The sequence below is a fragment of the Ceratotherium simum genome, chromosome X (genome assembly GCF_057802395.1).
Source record: "Ceratotherium simum simum isolate JZ-2026a chromosome X, ASM5780239v1, whole genome shotgun sequence".
Classification (NCBI taxonomy): domain Eukaryota; kingdom Metazoa; phylum Chordata; class Mammalia; order Perissodactyla; family Rhinocerotidae; genus Ceratotherium; species Ceratotherium simum.
This window is the reverse complement of record NC_141940.1, coordinates 109,657,752-109,671,179: the sequence shown is the minus strand read 5'-3', so window position 1 is coordinate 109,671,179 and position 13,428 is coordinate 109,657,752. Positions and strand designations below refer to the sequence as shown.

General features: G+C 37.0%; 1 protein-coding gene across 4 annotated transcripts in view; it reads left to right on the top strand.

The window, feature by feature from the left end:
- ZFX (zinc finger protein X-linked) overlaps window positions 1-13,428 on the top strand; it is a 49,530-nt gene that overhangs the window by 21,682 nt on the left and 14,420 nt on the right. For 3 of the 4 annotated variants that reach the window (XM_087427163.1, XM_087427161.1, XM_087427162.1), the window contains exon 3: window positions 2,067-2,636. In XM_087427163.1, the coding sequence (XP_087283289.1) occupies window positions 2,067-2,636 (570 nt within the window). Of the gene's footprint in view, window positions 1-384; window positions 440-2,066; window positions 2,637-13,428 lie in introns of all 4 variants that reach the window. The other variant, XM_014791173.2, reaches the window with a different exon arrangement.

The window sequence follows — 13,428 nt, the reverse complement described above, 5'->3', positions numbered from 1 at the left end:
TTAACTTTTCTTTAATCTCTAAATCCAGTGGGGGTATGTGTATTTTTCTTAACAATTTGGGATAGTCTTTTGACTCATGTTAGGTAATTTCAGTTGGATAATGATAAATGCAAAGTTATAATTCTTTCTTCATTAGAACATGAAGTATAATTAATGTGCTTGAAAGAAAGACTAAGCTCTTTGGAGAAAAACGCACAGTATTTACTAGCTTAATCTTGCCACAAGCAAGTCTGGGTCATGGGCTAAGTGGTAGATTGAACGGCATATGCATTTTAGCCCTGATTGTTAACACTTATGGTGTTTGTTTATCTTTGAGCAAGTCACTTAATCTGCCAGGGCCTCCGTTTTCATATGTCCTAATAATAATGAAACCTCTCATTACAGTTTTTCAGAACACTTCCCATACATTCCCATTTGATCATCACAACAGTCCTGTGAGGTATGCATGGCAGATACTACTGTCCTCATTTTACTGATGAGGAAACCGAAACTCAGAGGTTAAATGACTTGCCCAAGGTCGCAAAACTAATAAGTGTCCAAACTCTGCTCTCTGATTTAGATTTTGTAACCAGTGCTCTTGCCACTAAATGCTTTCATCTTCATGTCTGCAAGATGGAGATTACAGTGATTTATTGCTTGATGTTAATATTGAGAATATTGAAAAGAAATGAATATAAAGTATTTCGTAGACGTTCTATAGAAATTAAAGCAAACATACTCTTTTTATTATTTCTAGATGTAGTTAGAATGGATATTAACTGGCTTTAAGATTTCTTACATTTTTTAAGGTTCTTTGGCCCTTGTTGGTCATTGGTGTTTGTTGAACAAAGCCATGTGTCTTTCTGAGGGCCTGGCTAGTGATACACAGTCAATGAGTTAGGCAGCTCATTGGACTCTGCCTGCTCTGAGTCACATCCAGAAGCACTAATTGACTGAATAGCTTATTTTTAGGTAAGACTTTTATAAAAAACTTCGTTTGCTTTTCTCTGAACCAGGAGCCAAGATACCGAATTTGTTTTTCTTTTATTTTATCTTACATTATGTTTTTGGCAAGGATATCTGATTTTGATTCCCATTTGTGGCATTCATTCAGAGTAATAATTAGTGAGCACCATAATCTGTGCAAACTGTGTGATCTTGGTGAAGTCATTTAATCTCACTGGGCTTCAATTGATTCAACCCTCTACCTTCATTCCTTAACTGCAGAGTGGACTAGAGTAGGGTTTCTTATATTCTGAGGAACTGCCTGAGGGATTGGGGAATGGGGGATGGGAGGAGGCCAGGTGAAGGTGGAGTACACTGGTGAAGTTGGGGCAAACCCTGCTCCAACTAACCTCAACCTCCACCGCTCCAGAGCAGCTGCTCTTTTATTCATTTTATCTATCCACAGAGGCTTCTTGACCAGTTGTCTTTCCTCCTTAACTGTGGCCTTCTAGCCCCTTTTTCATTTATGCCCCAATCCTTTTATATCCTGGATTCAGAGGATAATTTCTAAACTTCCATAGTCATAAATGGAGGATATTGGTGGGAGATTGTACCAGAACAAAGGGGGAGAAAGCAAAAAAAATAGAAGGGAAGTAAAAGAAATACATGGGAGAGATGGAAAGAAGAAAAATATGAATTGAGAGAAAGATGGAGCAAGAAGGAAAAGAAATGAGAAAAACATAATGAAGGAAAATGGTATATTTGCCACTTGAAGTTGCTTTACTTATTAATTTTTATAATCATCCCTTAAGTTCTTATGTATATGGATTTAATTTTAGTGAGCCTAGAATTTTACTTTCATGAATATTTTTCTTTTGCGACTGCCTCAATTGCTTTGTTTTTCTATTATTTCCTTATCAATTGATTTGGGATGAATATAAAAGTTCTTGCATTAAAAATTTCTGTTTCTGATAATGATTCAAAAATAGATTCCCTCTTTATTTCTTTATCTATCATAATGTTTGAGAAACCTGAGGAGCTAGTCTGTTTTCCTGGTAGAAATTAAATCACATTTACATTAATTGAGGTAGCCATGCATGCCTACTTGAAATTTGTGATTTTAATTTTTTTTTTTTTTTAAGGAGCTGATGCTACACACATGGATGGTGATCAAATTGTTGTGGAAGTACAAGAAACTGTTTTTGTTTCAGATGTTGTGGATTCAGACATAACTGTGCATAACTTTGTTCCTGATGACCCAGACTCAGTTGTAATCCAAGATGTTATCGAGGACGTTGTTATAGAAGATGTTCAATGCCCAGATATCATGGAAGAAGCAGATGTATCTGAAACGGTCATCATTCCTGAGCAAGTGCTAGACTCAGATGTAACCGAAGAAGTTTCTTTAGCACATTGCACAGTCCCAGATGATGTTTTAGCTTCTGATATTACTTCAGCCTCAATGTCTATGCCAGAACATGTCTTGACGAGTGAATCTATACATGTGTCTGATGTTGGACACGTTGAGCATGTGGTTCATGATAGTGTAGTAGAGGCAGAAATCGTCACTGATCCTCTGACAACTGACGTAGTTTCAGAAGAAGTATTGGTAGCAGATTGTGCCTCTGAAGCAGTCATAGATGCCAATGGGATCCCTGTGGACCAGCAAGATGATGACAAAAGCAACTGTGAGGACTACCTTATGATTTCCTGTAAGTCTTGGGGTACAGTGATTGTCAAAGGTATTTTTGAAGGCTGCCTTTGCTAACTTACATCAGGGGTGAAATTTTCTTGACTTCTATAAATTAAAGTAAATCTTATGGACCTGCATTGTTGTTTCAGTTTGGAGCCTGTAAGATAACTCAAAATTAAGAAAAGTGAAATGGTGCAAGGTAGAGTTTTTTCTCTATAAGGATGCAATAGAAAGATAAAATTTCTTCAGTCTAGGACAAAGATGGAAAGGAATAGAACTGAACTTCGTGAAATCGTGAAGGATGTGATTAGGCTGTTACCAGCCTTTATTAGAATTAGGAACCCTCTGGAAACTTAAAAGGAGTTTAACTTGGAAAAAAATGTGTAACCAAACTACTTATATTCTTGTATATGGATGCACAGTACTACCTTTGTAATACTTACGTACTTTACTTATATAATATATAAAATGCTATTTATATAACAGATAGCATGGAAAAGAGCTCTGGCATAGTATTGAAACATAAATGATTCCAAAACATGATTTTAAGTATGATGGACTCATTAGGTTATTGAAGAAAAGTAAGGTGTTTTGGAACACACTCTGAATGTTTAACTTAACGTCTCGGAGGGCAGCTATGTCTTCTTAGAGCTTATTTCTTGGTATCACTTGCAGAGATAAAAAGCTTCAGTTGGACAGACCACAGTTCTGACTCAGTATGGAGATTCTTATGCCTTTAGGAACTAAGCTTCAAACAAATAAAGACTCACAGACTATTTGCTTATATAAATTCACAAGACTATTTGCTTTGCTTGAATACCCGTTATAATACAGGATTTTAATATAACATATATTGAAGTCCACCAGCATTTTAGGAAATACCTTTTAAAAGTTCTTGAGATTTTGTAAATCAGAGAATTCTTTGTGTAAAGAGGAAGAAAATGCCTTCATTCAACACATGTTTATTGGGCCCTTACTATGTGTCAGATATTGTTGTAGGTAGTGCAGAAATGGATTTGTGCTAATAAAAAAAAATACATGAAACCATTTTCCTTGGAGAGCTTACAGTCTACTGTGGGAGCCAAAGATAGGTTACATTGTGATGCAGAGGTGTGACTCAATTGCTGTGGAGACAGAAGGGAGTTGCTGACCTTTGAACTCAAGGATGAGTTCTAGTTTTACAAATTAAAGAAGGGCATGGGTGGGAGGCAGACATTCCAGGCAAATGGTATAGTATGTAAAAATGGTCCTGGCCTTTGCTGGGAATGATGGGAACTTTAGGACGTACTTGTATATCTTTGTGCACTTTCCGTTTAATTCCTTAGAATAAATTTCTAGAAATAGAATTGCTGGATCAAAGAGTAGACACATTTACAAGTCTGGTTATATTGCCTCAATATTTTGCCAAATATACTCCCACCAAGTTTATGAGAATGTCTATTTCTCTACACTGACCAACACAGGGTATTATTTTCCTTTTTAGTTTTTGCCAATCTGACAGGGAAAAATATGGTATCCTGTTTCAAGTTTGAATTTATTTTAGGAAGATAATCCTGGTGGTAACATGGAACAAGAATAGGTGAGGGAGAGATCAGTGGCAGAGAGTAGTTGAAATGAGTCATATATGACATAAAGAAGATCCTAAGTACCTTCATAGTGATGGGGACAGAGAGAGGGAGCTGGATTCAAGAGAGATTAGAAAGTAAAATGGATGAGATTTGGTGACAGATAGAATAGGGGCAGGCATTTGAGGGAGAAAGAGAATTCAAGGAAGGCCCAAAGGTTTCTACCTTGGGAGATTGGGTGCCTGGTCATGCCATTACTTGAGAGAAGGAATAGATTTGGTGGAAAGGAAATTATTGAGGGCCTGTTAAAAGTTTGAGTTGCTTGCTGGGGACAATCTGGTGGATGTTTTCTCTAGGCAGTTGAAAATATGAATTTGGTGCTTTTGAGAGAGTTTGTGGCTAGAGGAAGAAATTTGGGACAACAGAATATAGGTAGTATCCTATGTGGAAATCGATGGTGGTCCCCAGAGAGTGCTTGTAGAATAAGTGTGTCAAGTATGGATCCTTTGGGTGTGTAAGAAGTAAGCAGAGGAGAAAAGCCTGTGAAAATCTGGAGGTTTTGGGAAGAGGAGGAGGATAAAAACCTTTAGAGAGTGTTTTTAACACTGTCAGAGATAAACAGAATTTCTACAAGTGTTGGTCACTCAGGAGAGTGGGCTTTTTCGTTGGATAATTAGGAGGTCATTGGTATCTTAATTAGAATAGTTTTAATAAAGCATGGGCCAATGGAGAGGAGATTGAAGAGATGAGCTGTGATGGATTGAGAAGTTGGTGGAAGTGGAGTAGGTGAAGTGGTTTGTATAAATTGCCATTTAGGTCATTGAAGGGATACAAGAGGCAAGAGTACAGCTTTTGATGGTGGGCTGCATGGTGAAAGTGTGTTGAGCATATTTATAGGCTTATAGGTGCAGAACACAAACCATTGGACAGAGAGGGACTAAAGATAAAGGAAGGGCTAGGTTCCAGAGAAGAGGAAGGGAGTAGGGTCCAGGGCAGCAGTGGAGGGCTGATAGGTGAGTCCTAGAGAGGAAGAGTGAGTCCTCTTCTCTGAGACTGGAAGGCAGTTAAGGATGAGGCCCCTATTGGTAAAATTGGAGAGCCAGGGGTAGAAAGTAAAAGGAGTGTTTAAGTGTTGGGAGCTATTTTCTCTGTGCAGCAAATTCACCTACTAATGTATAAGGACCTGCAGAGATTGAGTGGAAAGCTGAAGGATAGTGGCAAAGGGTTGAAAAAGCCTTCGCCTTATGGGGATGGGCCAGAGCAAGAAGCTAAGAACTTATAAGATAGATGGCTCAACTTCATTGAGGGGCCATCTGAGATTGGGAGTCTTAAGGTTGTACGTAAGATGTGTTATTTAGTATGAAAATATTATTTTTAAATACCACTGCCAGCTTTTCTATTGCAAGACCAGGCAACCCAGGGCAAGGCTGGAGAAAGTAGGGAGTTGGGTTCATCATGCTTTATGAGGGGAAGAGGATTTGGTGAAATACTTAAGAGAAAGCACTTTCTGTTCTCTTTGATTTCTTTTTCCTTTTTCTGCCTTTTTCTGTCTTAAACTTGTTTGCTAAGGAGTAAAATGCATGGCATTGGTTTGACTTTTAGCTGCACACTACCTTTTGCTTTTATTACTCTTTTAGGAAGTTCAACCCTCCAAGAAAGTCATCAAAAAAACCAGAAGTTGCTTTAGTAACAGTTGACATAGTGTACTAGGTTCGTGTATTGTATTACAGAGTCCAGACTTGTAAAATTTTCATTGAAAATCTTATATATAGTCATCTTTCTTTTCGGCCCTGGGTTTATGCTAAATTTACATAGATTTTAACATTCCTGAAAAAGTAAATCTGGATGGTCACAAACTGCTATTGTAGTATATTTTAGTGTATTTTGTATACGTATATGTAATATATAGTTTAATAATACAGTGATAATTTATTCCTTTCCTTTTAGAATAGAATGTCACATCCAAGCTCAAAGAATACAAAGAACACACACACAAGTTATCTTATTCCCCTATTTTACTATAATGAAATAGTTGGATTGGTTTTAAATTGGGTTTAGAGATGGTGACTTTTGGTAGTATCTTTTCTCTATTATACAAGCACTTCACTCTTTTTTCCTTCCCTCCACACATCATCCCTTTTTCCTTCAAAGTAATGATCATGGTATAAACTTTAATTTACTATTGGCTTTGGAATCAAACCAGTTGGATGCCTTGGAATTAATTAGCATTTTTCTTGTTTCTGCCTCCCAGTAAAGCTACTTCTTTTATGCTGCATTTTAACTTACAACCTATATTGATTTCAGAAATTTAGGATTGACAAGGGCTTTGTGGTAAGCGTATAGAGGAACTATGGCCTGATTTTATCTGTGATAGAGACTGCTGAGATGCCATTATTAGTGGTCAACTTTAATGCTTTCATAATATGATGAGAGATGGTAGTATCTCTGAATTCCTATGATATTTATTCATCACTTAATAAGTCAAAGAAGAGCATGAACAGAAGCCCAAATACTCTTCTCTTTAGAAATTTCAGTAAGTCATTGAATCTAAGAGCCTAATAAGTAGTTTTTATAAAGTTTTTAGTGTCCATCTTGGCGGATTTCTTCCCCCTGAAGGTCTCATGTAAAATGATGAAGTATCAATCCTCATTCTTTATAGCATTGTGGTAGTGTATATTGACACAAATGCTCTTTGTCACAGTATAGCTGCCTTTGAGGTCAAGATGACCTCTTCGTCTAGTCTTTGCAGTCTAGATTATGATTGCTTCTAAATTGAGTCTATGTTTCTTGAGGACAGGAACCGTCTACTGCATCTTAGCTACTTATGTATCTTCCCCATGAAACCCTATGCATATTAGGTGTGAAATATTTGTTGAATAAACGAATATACTAATGCTATAGCTGAAAGTCTGGACATCATGCGTCACCCAAGGTATTAATGATATGTATCTTCCCTGCCAGTAGCTACTGGCTCTTACTTGGTTCTCTTCAGGCTAGATATCGTGGTACTGCTTTGTGGCACTTAGGAATTTTCTGGCGCTCTAAGAGGTGGAGTGTTTGAGTCATCCACTTGTTACTCAGGTTGTTTCTTAGTTCTCCTTTAATCTGAGACAGCTGCCAGACATCCCTAATTTGTTTGCAGTGGTCTTCAACCTCCTGGAGTTTCACTTTGCAGCTGTATAATCAAGATGCTATTTTGTGAAACATCAGTTTGTACAATAGGGAAAGTTGGAGAAGATCTGGTGATGATGAGTCAGGCACTGCCTTACAACAGCTGCAGGAAACAAAATATTCTTTTGGTGCCTCTGATATTAACATAATTAATGAGATGTCACTCTAGATCTTGTGGACATCACCCATGTCTTTTAATTGGAACAGTTAGGCTGAAGATGAGTGAGAATTGTGTTCCTTTCTAATCCTATATTCAACTTAAGTGTTGAAATAAACTTTTTTTTGGGGGTAACAGCTTTATACATATACCGTACAATTCACCCGTTTAAAGTGTGCAATTCGATGGTTTTTAGTGTATTCACAAACTTGTGAATCATCACAATCAATTTTAGAGAATTTTCATTACCCCAAGGAGAAACCACATACCCTTTAGCTATCACTCCCGTTAACCCTCTCCGTCCCTTCCAATGAAGCAACCCCTACTGTACTTTCTGTCTTGATAGATTTGTCAGTTCTGGACATTTCATATAAATGGAATCCTATAATATGTGGTCTTTTGTGACTGGCTTCTTTCACTTAACATAATGTTTTCAACGTTCATCCATGTTGTAGCATCTATCAGCACTTGATCCTTTTTATTACTGAATAATATTCCATTGTATGGGTATACTTTTTAGTCCATTCATCAGTTGTTGGACATTTGGGTTGTTTCCACTTTTTGGCTGTTATGACTATAATATCAACATTTGTGTACGAGTTTTTGTGGATATATGTTTTCATTTCTCTTGGGCATATATGTGAAAGTGGAGTTGCTGGGTCATATGGTAACTCTGTGCTTAACCTTTTGAGGAAGTGCCAGACTGTTTTCCAAAGCGGCTGCACCATTTTACATTCCCACCAGCAGTACTTGAGGGTTCTAATTTCTTCACATTCTCTCTAGCACTTGTTAATATTGTCCTTTTGATCATAGTCATCCTAGTGGATGTGAAGTGGTATCCTGTTGTGGTTTTGATTTACATTTCCCTAATGGCTAATGATGTTGAGCATCTTTTCATTTGCTTATTGGCCATTTGTATATATTCTTTGGAGAAATGTCTATTCAGATACTTTGCCCATTTTTAAATTATTTGGCTTATTATTATTGAGTTGAAAGAATTCTTTATATATTCTAGATACAAGTCCCTTATAAGATATATAATTTGCAAATATTTTCTCCCATTCTGTCAGTTGTCTCCACTTTCTTGATGGTGTCTTTTGATGCAGAAAAGTTTTAAATTTTGATGAAGTCCAATTTATCTATATATTTTTTTGTTGCTTGTGCTTTTGGTGTCATATTTAAGAAATTGTTGGGCCGGCCCCGTGGCTTAGCGGTTAAGTGCGCGCGCTCCGCTACTGGCGGCCCGGGTTCGGATTGCGGGTGCGCACCGATGCACCGCTTCTCCAGCCATGCTGAGGCCGCGTCCCACATACAGCAACTAGAAGGATGTGCAACTATGACATACAACTATCTATTGGGGCTTTGGGGAAAAAAAAAGGAGGAGGATTGGCATGGATGTTAGCTCAGGGCTGATCTTCCTCACAAAAAAAAAAAAAAAAAGAATTAATAAAAATTCCATTTGATTAGCACTTAAAAAAAAATTATTGCCTAATCCAAGGTCATGAGGAGTTATCCCTGTGTTTGCTTCTGAGTTTTGTAGTTTTAGCTCTTACATTTAGAGTAGATCCATTTTGAGTTTATTCTTGTATATGGTGTGAGGTAAGGAGCTAACTTCATTCTTTGGCATGTGGATATTAAGTTGTCCTGGTACTATTTGTTGAAAAGACTATTCTTTCCCCATTGAATGTTCTTGGCACCCTTGTTGAAAATAATTGACTGTAAATGTGAGGGGTTTATTTCTGGACTCTGAATTCTCTTCCATTGATCTATATGTCTATCCTTATACTAGTTTCACACTGTCAGGAGTGGGTAGTGAATTTGCAAAATTTACTACCCTAAATATTAAAGTCTAAATTTTAAAGTCCAGGCAAAAATGCATAATTCAGTTTTAAAGGTTTAGCAAAATTAATAAGTGATGGTGACATAATATGTTCTTATGGAAAACAAGGGCCCTTGGATATGTGTGCCTACCTTCTATAGTAACATCAAAGGAAACAACTAATACGCTTCTGGAGCATGGGGTCACTCCTGCCAAAAACTGAACACTTGGCTAGAGGGTCTCTATTCTAATGTAGACATATATGATGCTTCATTTCTAGTACATATTTTAATAAAATAAGTGCTTTCAGTTAAGTAGTTTTAAAAGAGATTAACAAAAATTATAGCAAATAATTTAAGCTTAGAACTCTTTAAACTAGTTTGGATAAGTGAAAGTATGTCACCATTTTTAACATGTTGATTATAAATTGGAAATTTTACTTTGTGCAGACCATAACTTTAATAAAACTTTTTTTTTTTTTTGTGAGGAAGATCAGCCCTGAGCTAACATCCATGCTAATCCTCCTCTTTTTGCGGAGGAAGACCAGCTCTGAGCTAACATCTATTGCCAATCCTCCTCCTTTTTTTTTTTTGTCTCCCCAAAGCCCCAGTAGATAGTTGTATGTCATAGTTGCACGTCTTTCTAGTTGCTGTATGTGGGATGCGGCCTCAGCATGGCGGGAGAAGCGGTGCGTCACTGCGCGCCCTGGATCCGAACCCGGGCTGCCAGTAGTGGAGCGCGTGCACTTAACTGCTAAGCCACGGCGCTGGCCCTTAATAAAACTTTTTGATGCCAGTGAGTGTGAAGTAATAATATAGCTATGTTCTCTCCATTTAGTTGTTTTTACGTTTTAAGGCCAAAGAGTTTTCAACTAAGAGAAAATTCTATCCAAAACACTATTTTCTACAGTATGCAACTGCTTTTATACAAGCTGAATGTTAATAAATCATTAGATTGGTTAGTTCTTAACTAATGCTTATTAAACTCTTTTGGCCTGGTGGCACATATATAATTTAAGTCCATTTGAATTAATATTTCAAGGAAGAGCTCGGTGCTAATGTGTGCAAAATACTTTCAGACGCATCAGACCCATCTTCTAATGACCTTTGAGTCAATTGGCATTTCCATCAGAAGACATAAAGTTCGTTTGGTAAGGTTTGTTGTTAATAAAGCTCTCTTTTCAGGGGAAAAAACATTTAGGATTGTATTTGTGGTTTGATTGTTATCAAGTCAATGTGGACAATTTAAAAAATTTTTTGAAACTTAAGCTTTTTTATCCCAAGAAAGATTATTTACTTGGAGATTTGTAACAAGTTGGTAACAATAAAAATAGGTAATAGTAAACCTTCAATAAATAGTATCTGTGCGCCAGAATTTAATATATATTATTGTTCTTACAACAATCTTATAATGTTGACGTTATCACCATTTTACAGATTGAGTAACTGAGGCTCAGTTTAAGTAACTTGTCCAGGGTTACACATCCAGCTAGCTTTAGGGTGAAGATTTGAAATCAAGTATGTTTTATTCCGAAGTATCTACTCTCTCTCCACTTTTGTATTGCCTTCCTTCGTGTGTGTGTGTATGTGTTTATATGTATGTGTGTATAAAGTTAATACTATAAAGCAGTAGAGTTTGGGATAAATAGTGCTTATTGCTGGATGGAGGAGGTAAATAGAATTCCAGTGATTACTAAAATTTACAATATTATCGAATGCCCAATTTCAACAATGTTAGGAAATAATTTTGGGGGGCCTTAAATATTTTCTTAGTTGACTTGTTATAGCAGAAGCCACTCAGTTTCCAAACCCTATTCCATTGTTTTTCTACCTAAAAAATGTTATTTTTTTCTGAATTTGTTTACATGAGGAAAACGAATCATATATAAACTATTATTTTTACTCTTGCCCATATTTACTTTTCTTGTGTCTTTATTCATTCGAAAACATTTATTGATCAGCCGTGATAAGCTAGGAACCTTACTAGTTGTTAGGGCTAAACAGTGCGAGTCCCTGGCTTTGTATTGTTCACAGTCCTGGAGAGGAGACAAACAGAAACAGGTAATTACAGTTGAGTGTGAAAAGATATATAACTGGATACATAAAGTATTTTGGAAGCACTGAGGGAGGGAATGGTGGGAAATTTGGGGTACACTTGAGTGAGCTAAATGCTATGAAAGTGTTATAAAGCAAAGTTCTGTGGAAGCTTGGTTGAAGACAACTAAATTTATTTCATCTCTACTCCTATCCATTTCCCTCCCTCCCGTATTATTTTGAAGTAAATTCCACATATCGTTTCGTTCATAAGTATTCTAGTATGTATTTCTCAAAGACAAGGATTTTTTAAGAAATGAAATAATAATGCTGTTATCACATCTTTGAAAAAATAATTTGGGGTGAACTCAATTTGAAAGATGAATAAAATGTTCAGTGGGTGGCTGAGGAGGGAGGAATGGCAGAGAGGAGAGCATATTTAAAGGCAGGGAGATGTGAAAGATCTTTGAGTGTTCAGAGACTTTTTCTTTGGGGTGCAAACAATGTCTTTGGTGAGGTGAATGGAAGAAATGGTGGGAAATAAGAGTGGCAAAATAGGCAGAGCCCAAGTCGTAAAGGCCCTTGAATACACTAAGAAGCCTGCTTTACCTTTTTGATTTGGAGAGCTGTTAAAGGTTGTAAGCAGATTAATAACAACATGCTTAGATTTATAGTTTAGAAAGGTAATCTTAATGGCAGTTGTGAGAGCGGACAAGGTAAGAGTAAAATCAGGAACAAAAAGTACACTACGGGAGCTTGTTGTAGTAGTCCAGGTAAGAAACAGATGGTGCTAGTTTGAAATAAGATCTATCAGTAGAGTTTGGCAGATACTGCTTCATGATATGTTTAGGAAATAGAATATGGATTAAGTTTTAGAATTTTACAGATATCCACATGGGAATATTTCTAAACTGAGAAAAGTCTTATTTACTGAATTAAGAATATTTTAGAGTTGTGTTGAACAAGCTTTAAGCTTGTACTGATAAAATTCAAAAAGGTTTCTGTTAATCCATCTAAAATTAGTGTCTTTATTGTAGGTACTCTGAGATTTATTTAGAAATGAACACTAAAATTAATGAATTAAGAGTTTTCAGTTTAATGTTCAATCTGGATGTCAGATTTATGCCAAGAATAAAGTGCTCAAATAAGGCAAAGATGTTATAGTCCTCCCCTCTTCCCACCACTGAAAAGATTGGATAAAAGGTCTTATATCTTGAGAGCCTTAGAAGTAATTGGAGCTTCAGATTGGCCTTGTGATTCATATTTACTGTTTATCTGCTTGAGACCTAGACAAAATCCTCTGACAGCTTGTCCTTTGAACAGATTTATGATTACTTTGTGGGATAAAGGGGGTTGGGGAGGGAAAAGAGAGAGGAGGAAAGAGGGAGAGAGAGAATATGCCTCTCCTTTCAGGATCTTAGAGAAGCAACATGGTGTGTGGAAACAGTGCCTGCAGCTTCGAGTCAGCCTGCCTTCCATTTGGATACCAGCCCTACTGCTCTATAGCCGTATGAATTTGAGCAAGTTACTGACTTCCCTTTAGCCTTAGTTTCCTTATTTGTGAAATGGCAGTTATACTACCTGACCTGCAGCGTGGTTGTGAGAATTAGAGAGCACCTGCGCCGGGCATCCAGCACAGAGCATGCCTGTCAGTAACTCCTAGCCATTGTTATCGTCCACACAGAGTCTCTCTGCTGGTGGCATCCGCTGTGCTAGCAAGACTAACTCTGGACTAGCTTTACTTTGGGACCTTCCTGTTGTCCGTCAGGGAATTCTTGAGTAAAGGCAGGCACAGGGTGGGATTGTAATAGTCATTCCTTTCTTTTTTGCCAGAATTTATAGTATTAAGAAATCAGTTTTTGGCTAACTAGGTTTAGTTCACTATGTTTTAGACCAATTCAGTGCAATTGGGCAAATATTTTTCATTAATTATATCTCTCATACCATGCTAGAGATCACTGTGACTTAGGACAGGCACTTGCATGGCTCTGATCCTTTAATTCCCCATCTACAGAATGAGGCTAATTTCATTAAATTTTTGAACCTCTTCAAGGAAAGTTTCAAGA